Source organism: Pholcus phalangioides, unplaced genomic scaffold (genome assembly GCF_987345545.1).
Source record: "Pholcus phalangioides strain wild (caught in Gottingen) unplaced genomic scaffold, Ppha-v1.0 ptg000008l_1, whole genome shotgun sequence".
In the NCBI taxonomy this organism is placed as follows: domain Eukaryota; kingdom Metazoa; phylum Arthropoda; class Arachnida; order Araneae; family Pholcidae; genus Pholcus; species Pholcus phalangioides.
Window position 1 is genome coordinate 44188556 of NW_028301601.1, and position 19314 is coordinate 44207869.

Here is a 19314-nt window from a genome sequence, read left to right on the forward strand (position 1 = left end):
AATCGGTGATATATGTTGCAGAACAATTAGCGCTGCTGCAGGACAATCCGAAAGAATTTTAAGAAAAAGTGTAAAAAACACTATTGTGAGGATTTTCCAGTCAGCCGAGGGTCGTTGCGGAACAATACAAAACATTCTGCTTTGGGCTTTATTATGCTATGAATATCATTCACAAGGTTCAAAATATAAGAACTTACTGTGAGTTGGTGGTCTGTGAACACTGTTTCAAGTATTTTACTGGTTTTTAGGTTCTGAAAGGTTCCAAAAATGCTGCTCTATCTCATTTGTTCCACATAACTGATTGTTTACTTTGAATTAAATTTTATTAATGCAATCAAATGTTGCCATATTAGTAATGGAATAGAGTAGCGCTGTTTGTTTGTCTTAATGTGTGATAAAGAATTTGTTTTCCTTCCAAAAGGTTATGTTGGGGGAGAAACCTTGAGGGCTGTAGCTTATAGAGGTCATAGGTTCTTCTCTCAACGCCATGAAGAACAACAAAAGCACCTCAGGAACGATTCAAAGTGTTGACAATAAGAATCTCACCAGCAATATTATACGCAGCAACAAATATCCAGTCGAAAAAATAATTCACAATGCCATCGCACCACGGTGCGCATCGACACCTCCAAGAACATGCTCAAGCAGTCAGGAAAGTTTAACGGGCAGCGTGACGACGAGCGTGCGGCGTAAAGTGAGCGCACCAACCGTCAAGATACCTTCGACGCCTTTGAGTACAAAATCCAGAGGTGACAGCGCCCCTCCGCCGATCCGTACCATAAGCAATATTCAGGGATCAAAACCTGGAGCTCTTGGACGAAAGACCGCTTACAAACTGAACAATCAAGGTAACATGCGTCGCGCTATGAGCAAGGACAGGGTCGATTTGAGCAGCAACAAAGAGAAAGAGAACCTGAAGCAAGGTGGCAATAGGAGTCAGAGTAAATCCAATAACTGCTTGACAATAATCCAGCTGGAAAAGGAGAAGGCAATGATGGAGCAACAAATATCGGAACTGGTACGAAACGCAGAGAGCAAAAAGGCAGAAATTGCAACCTTGAAGATGGAAATAAACAAATTAAAGGTAGGTTATAGATAATCAAAAACTTTGTATACTGTAAATGTAATATGTAATACTGTAATTATATATATATTATACTGGCTGCCATAAAGATAACATTAATTTAACCCCAATTACCTGTGGAAATGAATTAAGTAGGCTATACTGTATTTTGCTGAAATCTAATGCATGCTTGAATCTAACGTGCATCTTATTCCCCAGCTGCAAAAATGTGTACCGATAGCATAACTGCAGAGTCTTTCTATCTCCAGACTCCCAAAAATCCTTACTTTTTGGGAGAAAAATTATTCTCAAAACTTACCCCATGGGAAAAGTCTGTTGCTACTGTTTCTCTCTCCAAAATGTGACATGATTAGATTTGCATAGTATTGCGTTCATGTCTCCAAGAAGTTTGTAATTTTGGCAAGGAAAAGACAATTCACCAAACAGCCAGCATCACTTTGGTCGATTGACAGTATAATTTGACTGGCTATACATGAACCATACATACCGTTTGAATAAGTTTTACACATTTTGGGCTGATGACAATCTTTTTCTTTTTTGGTGGTGTGATTTGAATTTAATAGTTGCTAGAATTATGTCTTCGAAATTCAATACAATTGAAAGAAAATTGTGATACAAATGCGAAATCTGGGCTCGAACCCAGAATCATCTACACACTAGTGATTGAATACAGACACTTTCCCACTACTCAATCTCGTTAGGTTTGCTCATACCATATTAGAGTGTATACAGTGCAAGCAAATCTATCAGAGAATAGAGAAATAAAAAAAGCTAGAATATATATATAGGCCTATGTGTATGCCATCTATACATCATTTAAAACATTTCATCTGAAAAAAAAACCAATTTCTAATAATCAGGATGGTTGAGCCGGCTACTGCACTCACCATCTGTGGATGATATGAGTGCTCTGAGGGTTAAAAACATCCTTCTTATATTTGGTTATATACTGTTCTTGTAAAGAACGCTGATCTGCATTAAAATCTTCCTAATTCTAATGCTGGTCATCCACTGGAGGCTACTACAAGCAAGACCAAGTCGCTTGTATTCGTAATACAGCTATATAGTAGTCCTGCTCATATATGGGACTTGTTCTTGCTCGTGGTAGCTTCCATTGGATGATGGCTACTTCCGTTGGCTACTGCACTCACCATCTGTGGATGATATGAGTGCTCTGAGGGTTAAAAACATCCTTCTTATATTTGGTTGCATACTGTTCTTGTAAAAAACGCTGATCTGCATTAAAATCTTCCTAATTCTAATGCTGGTCATCCACTGGAGGCTACTACGAGCGAGAACAAGTCGCTTGTATTCGTAATACATCTATATAGTAGTCCTGCTCATATATGTGACTTGTTCTTGCTCGTGGTAGCTTCCATTGGATGATCAGCCTAATAATCAAAGGTTGGCAGCTATGATATAGTTTCTTGATACTGTAACTTATTCTAAAATGCACACACATAAATGGGTTCGATTTTGAAGGCAAGAGAAGCTTCTTAACTTCCATTTCTCTTCTTTATCAAAATGTTTCTTGAAGGTTAGTCTTTGGAAGAAATTCATTGTCCCCCCCCCCCAACCCAAACAAGGTGTGCCCCCCCTCAATCCTGCATAAGCCCATATGTAACCAATAGTTGTAGAATTTAATTATTTTTGTATTTATTCTCAGTGGAAATAGGACAACTTGTTCTGAAAATCTTTGTAATTCAAAATTTATTTTGATACACATTTCATTGAAATTTGTATTTACGTTTAGAATCTCCAGAGTGACGATGCAGTTGAACAGCTGAGGCAAGAATTGGACACTTTGCAGTTGGAGAATCAATCCTTGAAGGAAAGATTAGTGCAACTCGGAGCTCCCCTCGAATCGGCTGCTTTGTCAGACTCGCAAAAGGAACAGCTTCTATTGCAGTCGTCTTTGAGGAGCAATGCTCTGCACCAGTTGTCAGATAATCTGGTAAGTTTCGTGGTCTTTTGTCAAAAAATGAGAGAATTTTCATTTAGTATTCTGCTGTAATAGATACACTGGGATTAATTGATTTAAAAAAAAATTATCAATCGATTAAAAAAAATTTGATTAACCAGTCTAATCGATTTCCAGCCCTACTTTCAAGTCATTATTCTCATGTTTATTTTTTCTTACTAGTACAGTTTATTAAAATAGTTTGCATTGCCTCATTGGAAATCAGTTTGCTCCTTGTCTCTTATTCATAGCCTAACTTATCTGATGCTCCAAAGTCACTTGAAACCGAGGCTGGGGAGGCTTCAGGAGTGGGAGACCAGAGACCACTTTCAGATTGGGACAAGGCGAGTAGCAGTAGTCTCAGCGAGATGTCTGTGGCTTGTCTTCAGGATAGAATCATGCAAATGGAAGAGACTCATCACAGGTATAATATATTATGAATCTAGGATTCATATTATTCTATTCTAGGATTATTCTATCGAATATATTTTCAATAATTGATTTTAATATTGAATTTCTTGTGTTAAAACATTCAGAGTACATAAAAATGTTTTGTTTTGTATCCCAGTACGAATGAAGAGCTGCAAGCTACTCTTCAGGAGCTCACCGATCTTCAAGACCAGTTGTCAGAGCTGCAAATGGAAAATGAACGCATGACTGAAGAGAAAGCTGTTCTTTTGGAGTCCCTGTGCTCGCAAACTGAAAAACTTGAAGAATGTCGCTCTCAAATAACACAGCTGAAGCAGTTGTTGTTCCAGCAGCATGACAATGTCGAGCCAGAGAACTCGTTGAGCTCGTCCGAGAGGGAAAAGCATCTCGTGGAATTGTTGAAGGTTTGACCTGTTTTACTTTGTCATTATACTTGTATATATTTTTTTTTCCGCGGTTATATTAAATTTATTATATTATATTATATTTCATGGTTATATTAAATTTATTTTTACCCTGCTTAGTGTCTATCAAAACTCAATGAATGTCTTCATTCATGTTAAACTGAAATAATTTGAATTCCCCGCGACTTAAAAGCACAAATTAAGCCTTCTTATTTTTGTAAATTGTATACAGTGGCTTGGTTGCATCAATTAAATTGTATTATTTTCTTTTTGGCTTAATTGTATGCTTTGAGTAGAATTTCTGTTTTGTGTAAGATTAATTTATTTGATACACGAAAAGACAAATCCTGTCAATTCATTTTCATATAGGAATTTTTTTCTCTCTCTACAGAAAGCACAGGAGGCAAATGATCTGTTACTAATGAAGCAAGAAGAGCTTTCAGGAGCTCTAGAGAGTGCAGAAAAAGAATCTAGTGGTTGTCAGACAGATTTACTATTACTCCGAGACAGAGTTCGCTTGCTAGAATCTACCATTGAAAGTATTAAGGCCGATAAAAGGTTATTGGAATCTCAGTTCTATGAGAAACAGGAAAAACTTTCTGCCAATGAAATAGAAATATCTCAGCTGAAACTTCAGTTAGAAAGTGAGCAGCAAAAGGTAAGAAGTAGGGCAAGAGGAAAAGTTTTTTCTTCCTTTTTTTGTTCTAAAAATTAAAATATTTGTGCTGTGTGAGAAAAATCTGTTTAACGAAAACTGTTTTTGTGGAATTTTATTTTCAATCTCTCAGGTGTTACAACTGCAAAAAGAGCAGCAGGCGGGTGCAACATCTGAGCTGAATGCGTTGCTGCAAGAAACACGGAAAGACAAAGAAAAAATTGAAGAGAAAGCGATGCGACTTCAAGAACAATTAGCTCACAGCCAGCATGAAGTTAATCGATACAAGGACCAATTAAATCAGCTACAAGAAGAAATCATGGTATTCAAATTTGTTTAAAAATGGTTGAAATCAAAATAAAACAATTTCTTGTTACAGTGCCTGCATAAATTTTGAACCAGCCTCACTTGTTATTGAGTCATCCCACTTATAAAATCATTTTTATTTGGTTTTTAAGGGTTGGGGTTAGACAGAGGTCTAACTTTTTGAACAGAGACTTCTTCAGATAACTTGTTAATTGAATCAGAAGTTAATATGAATTATCTCCCTTATACAAGTCAATCTATGAATGCCTAGTGAGGCATTCAAAGATAATTTGTATACAGTGTATTGTAAATGTAATGTGGCCTTTATCTCATGAACTATTCATCATAGAGTTGTGATTCCAATTTTAAAAATGCTCAAAATTTATTCAAAAATTACCCTGTGCCACCTTTGAAAGTGTTATGAAATAAAGGATCTATATTTTTATATCGTCCTCTCATTTCTAATCAGAAAGTTGTTGCCCTGTCTTTTCTGCGCCAAACAAAACCAAATCCCATGTTTTTAACTAATATTCACAGAGATATTTAAATTCAAAAATCAGAAAACTATTGGTTAATGCTTTCTCCCTTCCACATTCATACAAATACAAATACAAATACAAATACAACGCCACAACAGGCAAAATGCCCAACGAGGTGGCTGATAAAAAGATGCCCATAAAAATATGGTTGTCATATGTTTCAAAAATACAGCAACCCAATTAAAAATGCAATTAACACAAATTGCTGTGTGTTACATATAACAACACAAATGTTGTTATATGTTCTCCAGTTTTTGAATTTGAATGTGTCTGTAAATATTAAACTTAAAAACATAACTTTTTAGTTGTTAGGCTCAGAATAGACAGGACAACAACTTTCTAATTGGAAGTTAAGAGTACTGGGAGACCATATAAAAATTTAGATTTCTTTATTTTGTGACACTATTCCCACTCTTAAAACTGGTCCAGGGCAATTTATGAACACATTTTCTGCATTTTTAAATTAAAACCATACCTCTACATGAAACAGTGAATGCGATAAAGGCCACCAGAGCAGTAACTAGGCTGGGGCAATCGGGACACTGCCTCAGGGCCCTAAGCCAAATGGGGATCCCAAAAAATTATTTATTTTGCATAATAACCCATTCAGTAGGGGCCCCCCAAGAAAAAAGCACACTTCAGTCCTGAAGGCCACATTAGCACTTGCAGGACATTGTGTACAATATCACTAGAGAGTGCCAGAATCATTATTGTTCAATTTAATATCTACTTGTACATGGTTTACGAATACAACGAATACAATACAACGAATACAAATACAACGCCACAACAGGCAAATTGCCCAACGAGGTGGCTGACTTAAGAACATCATGGATCCCCGAGCCCCTACCTACTACTGCTACACCACACATGCACCCCCCGCAGAACCCCCCAACGAATCGGTACATGCGGGAATGTACGTGTAGTGCAACCTGACGTAAAGTTTGTTTCTGTGTAATGCTTGTTATGTGTAGTGCTGTCATCTGCCCCCAGTTTTACTAACTATGAGTGAAGTGTTATGGTTGAATGATTTACCGTTGTAGGACTGTTGCTCTCGGTGGCGAGACTTTTTAACGGGGAGATCGGCTCGCATTTGCGCCTTGAAGTTGGGAACCACAGAAAACCAACTTCAGCCGACCACCACTGTGGGGTTCGAACCCGGATTCTCGCATCACGAGTCCGGCACTATAACCACTCGACCACCACAGCGGCCAAGATATTAGATAACTCTGATATTGCTTAAACTCAGCATGTTTGCTTTCCTTAACTGTAAGATTTTTCAACTTTATCGAGACCAATTAATGCTATTTAGCGTGTTGAGCATGTGTTCAAATTTTTTGCTGTAGTGCCCCCCCCCCCCCAGAGTTCCCAAAATATGCACCTTACCCTGAACTCTCTGTATATGTGAATGTTTCCTTTCCTCCCATGCTTTTTTTGTATCAAAGTAGTACAGTCAGTCCCATATTTATATTTCCCTATTTAAAATTTATAGTTAAAGTGTATCCATATTAGAAAATGAATAATTTCTTCAAATTTTGCATTTCAAGGTTGCAAAGAATAATGCTCACAAACAAGTCAGTGACCTGGAATACAAAGTAGAACAGTTGGAGACTGAGAAAGCTCAAGTTAACCAAGAAGTGTCTTTAATTACAGAAGCATTACAACAGTCAGAAGTGAAATGTCAACATCATTTGGAAGATAAACGAGAATTGAAGGCAACCGTCGGAGAATTGCAGAAGGTTGTTGGGGAAAAAACTGTTCAGCTGAATGAGTTTCTGAAAGAAATGGAAGAGCTTCGTAAAAAACACTTATTGGAGGTGAGAACCGAATAAATAGTGTTTTCTTCTGACTTCTAAATTTCTTAGTTTGAGTATATTTTTCCTACGTTTTCCCGATTTCGTATTACAGGTTGATGAATGGAATAGATTTCAGGCAGACCTTCTGACAACTGTTCGGATTGCAAATGATTTCAAAACTGAAGCTCAACTCGATGTTGACCGATTGATGTTGGAAAATAAACAGTTACAGCAGAAAATAAAGAACCTTGAAACTGATATGGAGAATTTAAAAGTATTTCATTTGAACTCTTTTGTATAATGTTTCTGATATGTTTGGTTCCTTTGTGTTGAACAATTGAATTGATACCATAATTTGATTTTTTTATTAATTTTCGTTACGTAAAGGTTAAGCAAGAAGTTCTGTCATCTGCATCACCACTCCGACCGAGCATTGCATTTTCAGATTCAGATGTACCAGCACTCAGTAATGTAGAAAAAGATATCAGTGCTGCAGCACGAAGACAGTTGAGTTCTACAAAAGCAAGAGAAAGGGGTGCCAATCAACTGTCTGTTAAGTCATTGATCGAGTCCATTGAAAATGCTACAAAACAAGCGAAAGGTCAAGGTAATAATCTGTACTTTTTGTTTATATTTTGCATGAGTACTATAATGTGAAAGTTTTTTAATGTATATTGTAGTGAAATGCACAGAATTTAAAAAAAACTCTTTCTCCCTATAATTCAGGACCAACAAGCAGCTGTAGTTCTTCAACAAGTAGTTTAAACAGTGTTGCTTCAGATACCAGGTCAAATTCATTGATTTTCACAAACAATGATGTATTCATAAAAGTAAGTTTTTTGTTTACTGGTACCTTTTTTTTTTCCTTGCAAAGTTTTTTCAGTGCTATTCTTCACTACTGGTATTGAATTTTTTCCCTAACTCATATACTTCACTCATAAACTTGTTATGCAAATTAGAATAACGTTTACCAAATGTTCTATGTTTGTGACATTCTTGAGGATAAGACTATAATGCTAATTCTCAATGCACTTCTGTAAGAAGAAGCCTAAAGAGGCCATTACATACTGATTGAGAATCAACATACGGTGCTTGTTCCGGGAAAATCTTGTGGTGCTCCCTTTTGGACATTAGAAAAATAGTATATCATAGCTGCCAAGTCTCCCGGATTTTCTCTGGGAGGTTTCTCCAGTTCCTATTTCAACTCCCAGACTCCGGAGAAAAAATATATCTAATTAATTTTGGCTATGATTGAGAAATCCCTACTTTAGGGGAAAAATTATCCCAAAAAAACATGTCTGTTACTGTCTGTACATGTCTGTCTACCATCCATAGGCGGAGATAGACATGAAAGGCCGGGAGGGCGGGGACATGATGATGATGCTAATTCGCATATATGCATATACATTAGGTCAGTCATCGGATCCGTCATTGTCATTGATGCTGTTTCCCCCCCCCCCCCCCGGTCCATGCTACCATCCTTTTCCCCCACTCCAAAATTGACATCACAATTGTGAAATGAATTGCTATCATTATGCTAAGTCACAAAGAAATGTTTTATTTTGGCAAGTAAAAGACAAGAGTAAATGTCAGTTTAGCCTTTCAACAGTTGAATCATTGAGATGAGTCGTGAAGATTTTAGCAACAGGATAAGTTCGGTGATAGGGGTCTGTGCATTCATTGAGCTATGTTACATCATTCTTTCACTGTAACTCTGAATAGTAATGTTGTCAAACTGAATCTTGAAACTTTTGATTGAGGACATTGTCAGAAAGGGCATCAAATGCCCTTTCTGACAATAGCCAATCAATAACTTAAGATCTTATTAAAACCATTATCATGTTATCAAATTTAATAAAGGAATGTTTCACAAGTTTTTTTTTCCCCTAGCCACCAATCAGGTCAGATGCTGGTACTATACTGAGAGATGGTAAAGCAAGTGTGCAATCCACAAGGCTGCCAAGGAATAGTAGCATTGATGGTGTCGGTTATTCTTTATCTCATGCATCTTCACTTTCTCATGAGTCTGGTTCACCGTCTCATGGGAAAAGTGAGATCGACGGCATGAAGCCTCTGTCACCTCATCCTGTTCATCCAGTTTCCATACTTGCCAATAAGTTAGATCCGATCAGAAGAAACAGCTATGTGTAAGTATATTATTATAAATATTCTGTTTTAGTGTACCCCAAGGTGCTGTGGCACACATTTTGAGAACCACTGATTTAGAAGTTAAAAATATCCTGCTGAAAAGAGAAAAAGATGTTTCACATTGGCTAATCAATTGAAATTCATTTAATATCATTATTACTGTTATCTGAACAAGGGATTTGGTCTATTGGAATTAAATGGTTAAAAATAATTTTGTCTACAATGAATGATAATTAAAATGTACAATTATTTGGAAATAATATTTAAGAGACAAGAAACACTTTCCCTTTTAATTGAGTTTTTATCAATTTCTTCATTCACAGGTATATTTATTTCGTATTGAAAAACCCTGCTTTTTAAATTTTTCCTTAATAGAGATTTGGCCGAAAAGAAAGATCCGCTCACTGCTCTTATCAAAGGAGGGGGTTCCAAACGGAATGCTCTGTTGAAGTGGTGTCAGAACAAGACAGTTGGGTATAAGGTATGAGTGCATTCATTTTCCTTGTCGATTGGGTTTAGCAATAACATTTTAAAATTTAGAACAGAATCAATGAAGCTTGAAAGTTGATACTATTGGCAATAATTTCACTTACTTTCAGAGATGTCTCTATGTATATTACATGTGATATTTTTTCTGTCTTGTAGCTTAGAGGTTAGCATTTCAACCTCCCTGTGCTAAAATCAATATAATGTGAACAAAAGGTATGTTTATACCAGGGCTGGACAAATCGCAGAAAAATCTAAGTGCCAGAAAAAGTTTTTACCACTAAGAAAAAGGTCCAAAATAGTGCTTCTTTTGACTTTTTCAAGACATAGTGACCCTCTTTCATGTTGGCAGATATGCTGCTATGAATTCCAAACATTTTGTGCTGCTCTCAGCCCACAATTTAGTAACTGAACAAATAAAATTTGAAGCGGTAATACCATTTTTTTTTGTCGCCATGGTGACCTTGTGCCTGTTATTTGTACGGCCCTTTGTCTACACAGTCGTGCTCTATGCATTGTCCATGAGCGATTCGCTGAGCATTGAATATGTGAATGGGATGACAGATTTATAAGATAAGCAACAGAAGTTGTTCTTGCAATGATCCTTTGACTGTCAGTACATCGACGAGGGCAGTATAAAATCAAGGAGGCATTACACTCCTTGGATTTTGTACAACGAATGCTATGGCACTGCGATTTCTGCAGGGGAAGGGGAAAACGTAGGCATAGTGAGTTATTTATTTTCCCACAATCAAAGTTAGTAAGCATATATACCTTGAAGTTTTAATGAATTTATGACATTTTGTTGCATTTGGTATTGTAATTCTTTTGCCATGATTAGAGTTTCGAGTGTTTCTGAATGTTGTAATGTCAATTTTTTAGATGAACTTAAATGTACCTTTTTTCAGGGTATTGACATAACTAACTTCAGTAGTAGCTGGAACGATGGCCTTGCCTTCTGCGCTTTATTGCATTCATACTTACCTGATTTTATTCCTTATGATGAGCTCGATTGTAAAGATAAGGTATGTCATATTTCATTCAGAAATGTTTATAACTCATGTAACCATGACAATCAATAATTTTTATCACCCAATTACAAAGTTGTTGCCCCGTCTCTCCTGATGCCAAAAAACCCCACTTTTCTAAGTACAATATTTGCTGAAATATTTAAATTAAAAAATCAGAGGAAAGCTGTAAAAAAACCAGCCTAAACTAGCATAGAACATTTCTTTCCCTCGTTTATGTTGTTTTTCCCCAACTTTTCTCAGATTTTTGAATTCAAATATTTCAGGGAATAGCATTTAGAAATGTCTTTTTTTTTGTTTTATACAAATACAAATACAACGCCACAACAGGCAAAATGCCCAGCGAGGTGGCTGAGAAGAAGATGCCCATAACAAATATGGATGTCATATGTTTCAAAAATACAGCAACCCCATTAAAAATGCAATTAATACAAATTATAAACAATATATACACATGATAAAATATTATACAATGCCCATAAAGAATACTTATGGTTGTCTTATTCTAAGAATGGATAGCTTCTCGATTTACCCCAACATGCATAAAGATAGACAGTGCGACAACTTTCTCATTGCATTTTTGAAGACAGGGTGTCCGTATAAAGAGTTAATGTTTTTATTTCAATAACTATGTACTACACCTAGCAACATGAATGAGGCATCGAGTTCTACATATTATTTGGATATTTTTTCTAATTAGAAGTATGCCTCTAGGTAAGCCTGTGAGACAAGGTGTTAGCTATGCAATCTGTATATTATTTCTTGTTTTAAATGTAATTAAAACTAATTGGTTTTTTTTTTTTGCTTCGTGATATGCATTCATTAGTTCTTAATTAATGTTGGAATATAAATGGTGAATTATATTTTTTGCAGCGGCGTAATTTCACATTAGTATTCCGAGCAGCAGAATCAGTTGGAATTCCTACAACTTTAGTGAGTTGAATTATTTATAAATATTTGGACACTCATTGTATTTTCATTTCTCTTCATGATATAAAAAATTCTCAGCTAGAAAGAAAAATGGCATGTGTGTTAGGCCAAATTGTAAAACTCTGTTACTGATAGCAAGCTTCAACGTCTTAACTCTTTAAACAAGGTTTAAATTTTTCCTGATCCACATAACTGTCTAGAAATTGCCACCTATTTTCAAGAATTTTTTCCCTGATTGTGTGAGCTGATAAATGCCTTTCCCCTCCCCTCAACGCAAAATAATAGTTAAAAATAAGGAAGGAAAAAAACCCTATAGTTTTCTGTTATTTATGCTGTATGCTTACCCGTATAACTACCTCAAAGGGAGAAGAAAAACATTGCGTCTGTCTCTCTATCTTTCCTTTTGTTATCAGACTTTGAACAAAAGCTGACTCCGCTCACTGGCTGTTGATTGATAGGATGAGGGAGGAAGGAAAACATGTTATCAGGAGAATAAACTTTGGATGGTATGTGGGCTCCATTGTTCTTTTAAGAACCCCAGATATCTCAGGATTGCTGCTTTAAGGATTAAAATAATGACTGTCTGACTTTTGTACTTGAACAGTGGAACCAACCCATACCATGTATGGGTGTTATTTATGTTATGGTTCACATGTTGCTGTCATCTTCCTCTCAAATCAAAATCCGATGTTAGAAACTCACAAATCAAGTGAATGATTTTCCTCATTTAATTTAATTTTGTGAATCTGCTGCACTTTGTGACAATCAGACAGGAAGAGATCTACACAATAGGATTTAGTCCAAGCAGGGGAGTTTTTGTACCAGGTCCAGTGATAGGCGTTGGGAGGGTCGACTTGTGTAGATTTGATGGATTGTCCTGCATTTTATGGGACAGGCTTATTTCCTCCCTAATATTACTCATTCTTGAGAGGGAAGATCACTCCCATTACCCAACCCACCCTTGTATTCTTGCCTATTCTGTGCTCATGCACTCTGTGGCAAGATTTGGTTTAAAGCAGTGGTTCTCAGAGTGTGCATCACAGTGAGCTGTTGATATTGACGTGGGCTTGTTCAGCACTTTGAATCATGCCACAAAAGACATGGCACCAATCTCGTAATATTATGTACAATTCAATCCAGCAGTGGATAAAGTTCCGTATATCGTTTTGCTAACATTCCAAGTGCTTGTCCCTTAACAAACAAACTGTTACTACTATTAAACCACACGTGTACCTCGTCCATATTCCTCTGCGTAACTTCTAACGAATTGGTACATGTCGTGAACCTAACGCGAAGATTATTTCTTTGTAATGCCAAAATAAATTGTTACTGTCAAGCTAGCTTTTGAGTATACCATGTGAGATCTTATGTGAAATAACTTGGAGATATAGACATAGAAATGGGTAAGGTGCCTTGAAAGGATAGCAGACTGATTGTCTTCCATCTTTGGACAAAAAACTTGTTTTCCGCTCCATGAAATGACATCTAATTGTTGAAAAAAAATTAGTACCAGGAACAGTTATTGGCTATAGTGATAATACTGGCCCCATCCTCTCTCGTCGCTTGTACTAGCGCCACCTATTGGCTGTTTTTCCGTCTTTAAAAAAATCCTGTGACCTAGTGATACTAACCCTGCAAACCATTTTTTATTTCGGTTATTTTTCCGGTTTTTATTCATTTTTCAAGTTTTTACGGACTTTTTTGCCCACCCTGTATAAGCAGTTGTAGAAATTTTGAAAGATCAATAATAATATTGAATTGAAAAATATCAAATAGCTCCATAGTTTTTCCTTCAGCTTTTGTGTTATGCTTTATTCAAATTGTATATTTTATGAGAAAAAAACCGTACATAGTCCTAAATAATTCTAATTCTGTAGAGAGTAGAAAATTATTTTAAATATTTATTCTTTGTACAACACTTTAAACATCACATGCTATCAGTGTGTGTATTTCTAATGGGAATTTTTTTTAATGTTGAAAAATAATATTTGAGGTTCTTGCAGGGTTCCCAGCGACCTGGAAAGTCAGGGAATCGGAAAACGGTCAGGGAAAATGTGAAATATTTGTGAAAAGTCAGGGAAAATTATAAATACAGTAGAGCCTCGTTTATCCGAACATCAATTTTCTGAACAACTCTGTTAACAACACCCTTTCAACCTAACTCATTTTCAGTTTCCTATAGTCAATGATGCTCAACAGTTGGTATTTTCTTGGAACTTGAATCCTCTTATCTACCAACTCAATAGCTTTGTTCTGTATTACACAATAATTCACTTCCAAACAATTAGATTGGAAAAAATATATACTGTACCTGTGAGCTATAGATGTAAGTAGGGGCAGATCCGTATACGTTGTATGTAATTATAAACAATTGACAAGCAAACAAACGTGTGAATAGGAGTAGATTTAGCTGGCTGTCATTTTTTTTTTTTTTGTCAGACGAATTCATCTTAAATTCAGTTTATTTCCTTTGTGTTATCGAATTAGTTTCAAAATCGATTTTCCGAACATTCTTCAGTCCCGATGTATTTGGATAATCGAGTTTCTACTGTACTTGGGGAAAGTCAGAAAAAATCTGAAGGGGAAAAAAAATCGAAGGATAAATCTACATTTAAGTGGTTTAGCTTCACTTTTTTCCATAGATTATTTTTCAGATCCCCCTGGGAGAGAAAAAAATTCTTATCAGCATTTTCCTCCGGATCCGCTACCGAGAGAAATTTCTTATCAGTTGAAGGGTCTGATTTTACATACTGGAAAACAATGTTGGCCAAAGTCACTACACCTGCCCTCTGAGTAAATAGATGAAGGGATCTAAAGGGGAGAGACCCTCCTTTCCATTGTTGAAAACAAAGCCAATACCAGCTCTTAACTCTATTTCTTGTCTGGAAAAACATTTTATCCTCTTGCTTCTTTTTCCTGCCTGTGGGTAGAAAACCTTTATTATATTATATGCTGAACAATGATTTGAATTCAATTATCTCTGTGTGAGAGTTGGAAAGAAACTGGTATTGTGTGTGCAAGATCATACATACAATTTGATTTTGGAAGGTGTGGTGATGGCAGAACATTAACATTCTGTCTAAAATGTGCTTTTTCGATGGTATATTACCTTTCTTTCAAATCGAGTACAACTCAGGTCTATCACCGTCTATGGGCGATTTACTACCTAGTGAGTTGTACCAGAAGTATAACTGTATCTACCTAACAGTCTGAGTGCGTATGTAGTGTTGTTTGATTTTTCAGTGTCGCCATCTATATTTCAGAAGTGAAGCGAGGGATGTGTTATGATTGAATTACATTTGTAGGTCAATGGTATATTACCGAGAAATGATATAATTTAGAGTTGTATTGGATAGTATCGAATTATATATGCAGGTCAGGTGAAATGATCAAGCAGATTTTGCTGGGAACCCTGTTTTGACACATAACCACAGTTTAAACTGTCGTGTGTGAAACATCTGCCAACCCTGAATAAAAGGAATGTTTATATATATATTTCTGATCTCATGATTAATTGCTTGTATCATTTCCTAACATAAAGAAATGTGAAATATATATATCGGAATAAATTAAATTTAAAAATATTTACTCTTCTCTTTACAGAACATCAATGATTTGATATCACAAGAAAGACCTGATTGGCAGTCGATCATGACCTATGTTACTTCTGTGTACAGACATTTCGAGACGTAGGAAATTTCGAGCTCTAGTAATCAAGTGGGAACTTTCTTCAGAATTTGATGAAGTAATGATTGATGTTCTACAAGAAACAGATTTTGCGAGCGTATGATTTCTATTGTCAAATGCATTATAAACTGAAAAAAATCCAAGGAATGATGATCTAGTCAAGTGTTAATTTGAAATGTAATTGGAAAGATTTAAAAATCGAAACTGGAAAATATATATAGAAAATATATATATATATAATGACGATTATATGTGTGTCTGTGTAATTGGAAACATTTCTGCGGATCGTCTGGTGGAATGTTGTTCGATGTCTGTGATATATAATTGTGGAAAAATGAATGTTCGAATTTGCATATTTCTAATCGCATCTTTTTTTGTGCGAAAGAAGCTCCAAGCTATCGCATAATTTTTTTTTGTTATAGTTCAAGTTTTTTTTTTTAAATATCTGATCTATATGAACTATAAACATCCACACAAAATCGGTCCATTTTTGTCTTTTTTTTCTCGAGTCGAATCAGCGAAAACCGCTGGAGGTGAAAATGTGCACATGATTATTCAAAATTACTAAATGCGTGCACACACCAAGCATTTGAGTGAAAAATATGCAAATGAAGCATCTTCTGCCTTCAACGATATCGCTAATTTTACGCTTGATAGGAACTTTTTTGTTAGCTGAACAGTTTCTGTCACAGCAGCATGTCTTATCATTCACAGTATCGTTTCGATTATGCTTAAAAAAATATTTTACACCAGTTATCGCTACTTCACACTCATCTCATGTATATTCACTAAAAGAATTTCACTGCCGATTTTAGTTTTGTGTGGTTAACGTTTTTTTTTTTTGCCAAGATTGTGTATAAGGTGAATGCTTCAAGTATTAAGTTTGCTAAATAACAATCGCTACCACATTGCTTGCCAACTGTAATTTTTAAACAAATTCTAAAGCCAGCGATTGTTTCGTCGCAACAGACTCTATTTGCAAATTTGTCGTCATTATTATTAGTTATAAATAGCAACAGATTTAAATAACTCTTGTAATAATAAGCTTTTGTGTGGATGGTTGACGCTTTCTTCACCTTTGTAGCTTATGTCCGTTTTGACAATATGAATGATCAATCTTTTTTCTACGGAAAATATTTTTGTGAAACTTACAAGATTGCGATTCCATCTTGGCTGTACATTTACAGGCTTGTATTGGAGACTTTCAAGAACTTTGATACACAATGTTTTTTTTCCCTGGCACATCGTATCGCAACTTTTTAAAAAACTTTTTTCACTGTTTGATAATTTATATAGTATTTTTTATATATTTTTTTACATGTTTTCACCTTTGATATGTACCGCTTCCATTTTGCACTTTTTGCAACAGTATTAGCTGTAAGATATATATATATATGATTGTTTTTTTTGTGTTGATTGTATATGGAAGAATGATGTGGCGAAAAAAGAAAATGGTCTTCGTGCGATGGAAATTAAGTAGAGAAATAAAGCTTTTTTTTTATGTGCATCAGTATCTTAATTTTTGACAACATCCATACCATGCTGAAATCACAAGATCTCCGTATTAAGATAGTTATGAGAATCGGTATCTTAATTTGAGTCATGCTCATTTTAATTGAACATGAAATGGTTCTTTCGAAACCTATTTTTTATAAACTCAATTGGGGTGGCCAACAGCTGGCGTGCAAGTCACATGTGCCCTGCAGCTAGGTAAAATGATTGTATCGTATTGATTTTTTTATTTAAGGCCATTTTCAGTAGCAGACCTAATTAACACGCTATTTACATTCATTATGTTTAGTGAGGATAGTAATTAGCCATGTTCTCATCACACTGCTTTTTTCTACTCTTAAAGTTTGTTGTGGGCATTCCTCCCCCCCCCCCCCTCTTTTCTTTCGTACACCACCTTGGGCAAGTTGCCTTTTTCGTGGCATCTGTATTTGTATTCTGCTTACAGTGATGAAACTTTTTCGAAGGGAGTGTCAGCTGGCAAATATCGCCTTGAAATTTCACCCAACTAATCTAGGCAGACCCTAATTCAAAAAGCAAAAATGTGTAACATCAGGTTTGCAATGACCTGTTGAGTCCCACACACTGATTTTTTTGTTTAGAAAACTGAGAAGCAGTCATCTTTAAATTTCGACATAGCAGGTTGGTGACACAACCAATATTCTGTTTAAAGAAGGTAACTCAGGTAATAAGAATGTGCATATTGCACAAATCCCTGGTTCTGTGTAATCATACGGACATACAGGTAATGGTGTGTGCATCCTTCCACATCTAGTCAATTTTACTTTAGTGCAGCCACATGTTTATTCATTTCAGATGGTCAATACTATATTTGCAACAGACTTTTGGCCACTTTCCATTTTGGTTATAAAATCCCCCCCCCCCCCCCCTCTAAAGTCTGCCAGTGTGGGAATCAAATCTTTGAGTGACTATTGAAACTTTGTGGCCCCGATGGTTGCCGAATCAGGGGTAAGGAAAAAATAGTAATTGTAAAAAATGTGGAAATTGTTTTGCCTTTGAATCAAACTGGATACAATTGAACGGAATATATATAATCAGCAAAAGAAACAGTAATTTTTTAATGCATTGCATCTACTAGCTGGGAACCAGATAAACCTAGAATATGTATCAGTTTATTAAAAAGTGGAGCCCAGGGGGTAAAATTTTAATGACTAAATTGCCCGTATTTTTAACACATCACTTATGGCAGACACAAATCAGTTTTCTGGATCATTTTACTGGTGTCAATCAGATTAATTTTTCACTTTCAAAATGAAATAATTATAGTGAAAATGTGAACAATAAAAAACACTTTGAACACGATTTTGCCAAATTACAGTTTTCGATCTCATCCGTAAAGGTAAAAAAATCACCAAAAATTTTGAAGGAATATTCATATGATGTGCGTTAGTAAAATGAACTTGAACTTCGATATCTGACCATTTGTTAGAATTTTTAAAGTTTGAAAAAATGTATAAATTAAAAAAAATTTTCTCTCCCATGGATTAATTTCAAAAAATCTCATTTCATTAACACGAGTAAACATTTCTGCAAAATTTCAGTATTTTTGGGGCAGTAGTGTTTTTTTAATCTGAGAAAATCGTAATAACCCCGTAAAAATTTAAAAAGTGCACACCCAAGAGGAAAAAAGATGGTTTTCTTTTTTTTAGGGTTATACGATTGTTGATCAGTTTCAAAACCGCCAAGTTATACATTTGGTGAATTTGGCAGGATTATGAAATGAGTTTTTAAAACGTTAATTATAGGTCAGATCAAAAACTGAAAGCTCTTTTCTATATGCTTCTCAAAAGGAATCGCATGTGTAATTATTGGGTGGTCAATAATTACCACTTTGTGTATATATATATATATATACAGGGAAATTCCATAATTTCCCCTTGCTGCATTTTACACTGGCGAACTATTAATCCTAAGCACACCTCTAATTAGAAAAGTATCCAAATAACAAGTTCTCAGATATGTCATTTATATTGCAAGGGGTTGTATAGTTCTTAACATAAAAAACTAACTTTATTTTATATAGCCCGCACCCAAAAATCCAATTAGGAAGTTATTTCCCGTCTCTCTCTCCTGAGGTCAACAAAAAAAACTTCCGCATTTCTAAGTGCAATATTCACTGAGATATTTGAATCAAAAAATTTGGAGCAAAATTGGAAAAGAACAGCATAAATAAGAGAGAGAAGCGTTTTCCGTTAGTTTTCGCTGTTCTTTCCCAACTTTTCTCAGTTTTTGAATTCAAATATCTGTGTAAATATATATTGCAGTTAGAAATACTTAATTTTTTTATTGATCTCAAAGGGTAACAACTTGCTGATTGAGTTTTGAGGACAGG

The 19314-nt window shown here is 35.5% G+C and overlaps 1 protein-coding gene across 3 annotated transcripts in view; it reads left to right on the plus strand.

Annotated features, from left to right (window-relative positions):
• LOC149084338 (cytospin-A-like) overlaps window positions 1-16957 on the plus strand; it is a 48364-nt gene extending 31407 nt beyond the window's left edge. For all 3 annotated transcript variants that reach the window (XM_089234709.1, XM_089234708.1, XM_089234710.1), the window contains exons 2-16: window positions 422-1084; window positions 2838-3038; window positions 3296-3468; window positions 3613-3877; window positions 4269-4535; window positions 4666-4854; window positions 6925-7194; window positions 7286-7447; window positions 7561-7780; window positions 7900-8003; window positions 9064-9320; window positions 9697-9802; window positions 10716-10832; window positions 11709-11768; window positions 15369-16957. In XM_089234709.1, coding sequence (XP_089090835.1) covers window positions 488-1084; window positions 2838-3038; window positions 3296-3468; window positions 3613-3877; window positions 4269-4535; window positions 4666-4854; window positions 6925-7194; window positions 7286-7447; window positions 7561-7780; window positions 7900-8003; window positions 9064-9320; window positions 9697-9802; window positions 10716-10832; window positions 11709-11768; window positions 15369-15458 — 3078 coding nt within the window. In that variant the 5' untranslated portion in view covers window positions 422-487 and the 3' untranslated portion in view covers window positions 15459-16957. The remainder of the gene's footprint in view (window positions 1-421; window positions 1085-2837; window positions 3039-3295; window positions 3469-3612; window positions 3878-4268; window positions 4536-4665; window positions 4855-6924; window positions 7195-7285; window positions 7448-7560; window positions 7781-7899; window positions 8004-9063; window positions 9321-9696; window positions 9803-10715; window positions 10833-11708; window positions 11769-15368) is intronic.
• The last annotated feature ends 2357 nt before the right edge of the window (window positions 16958-19314 follow it).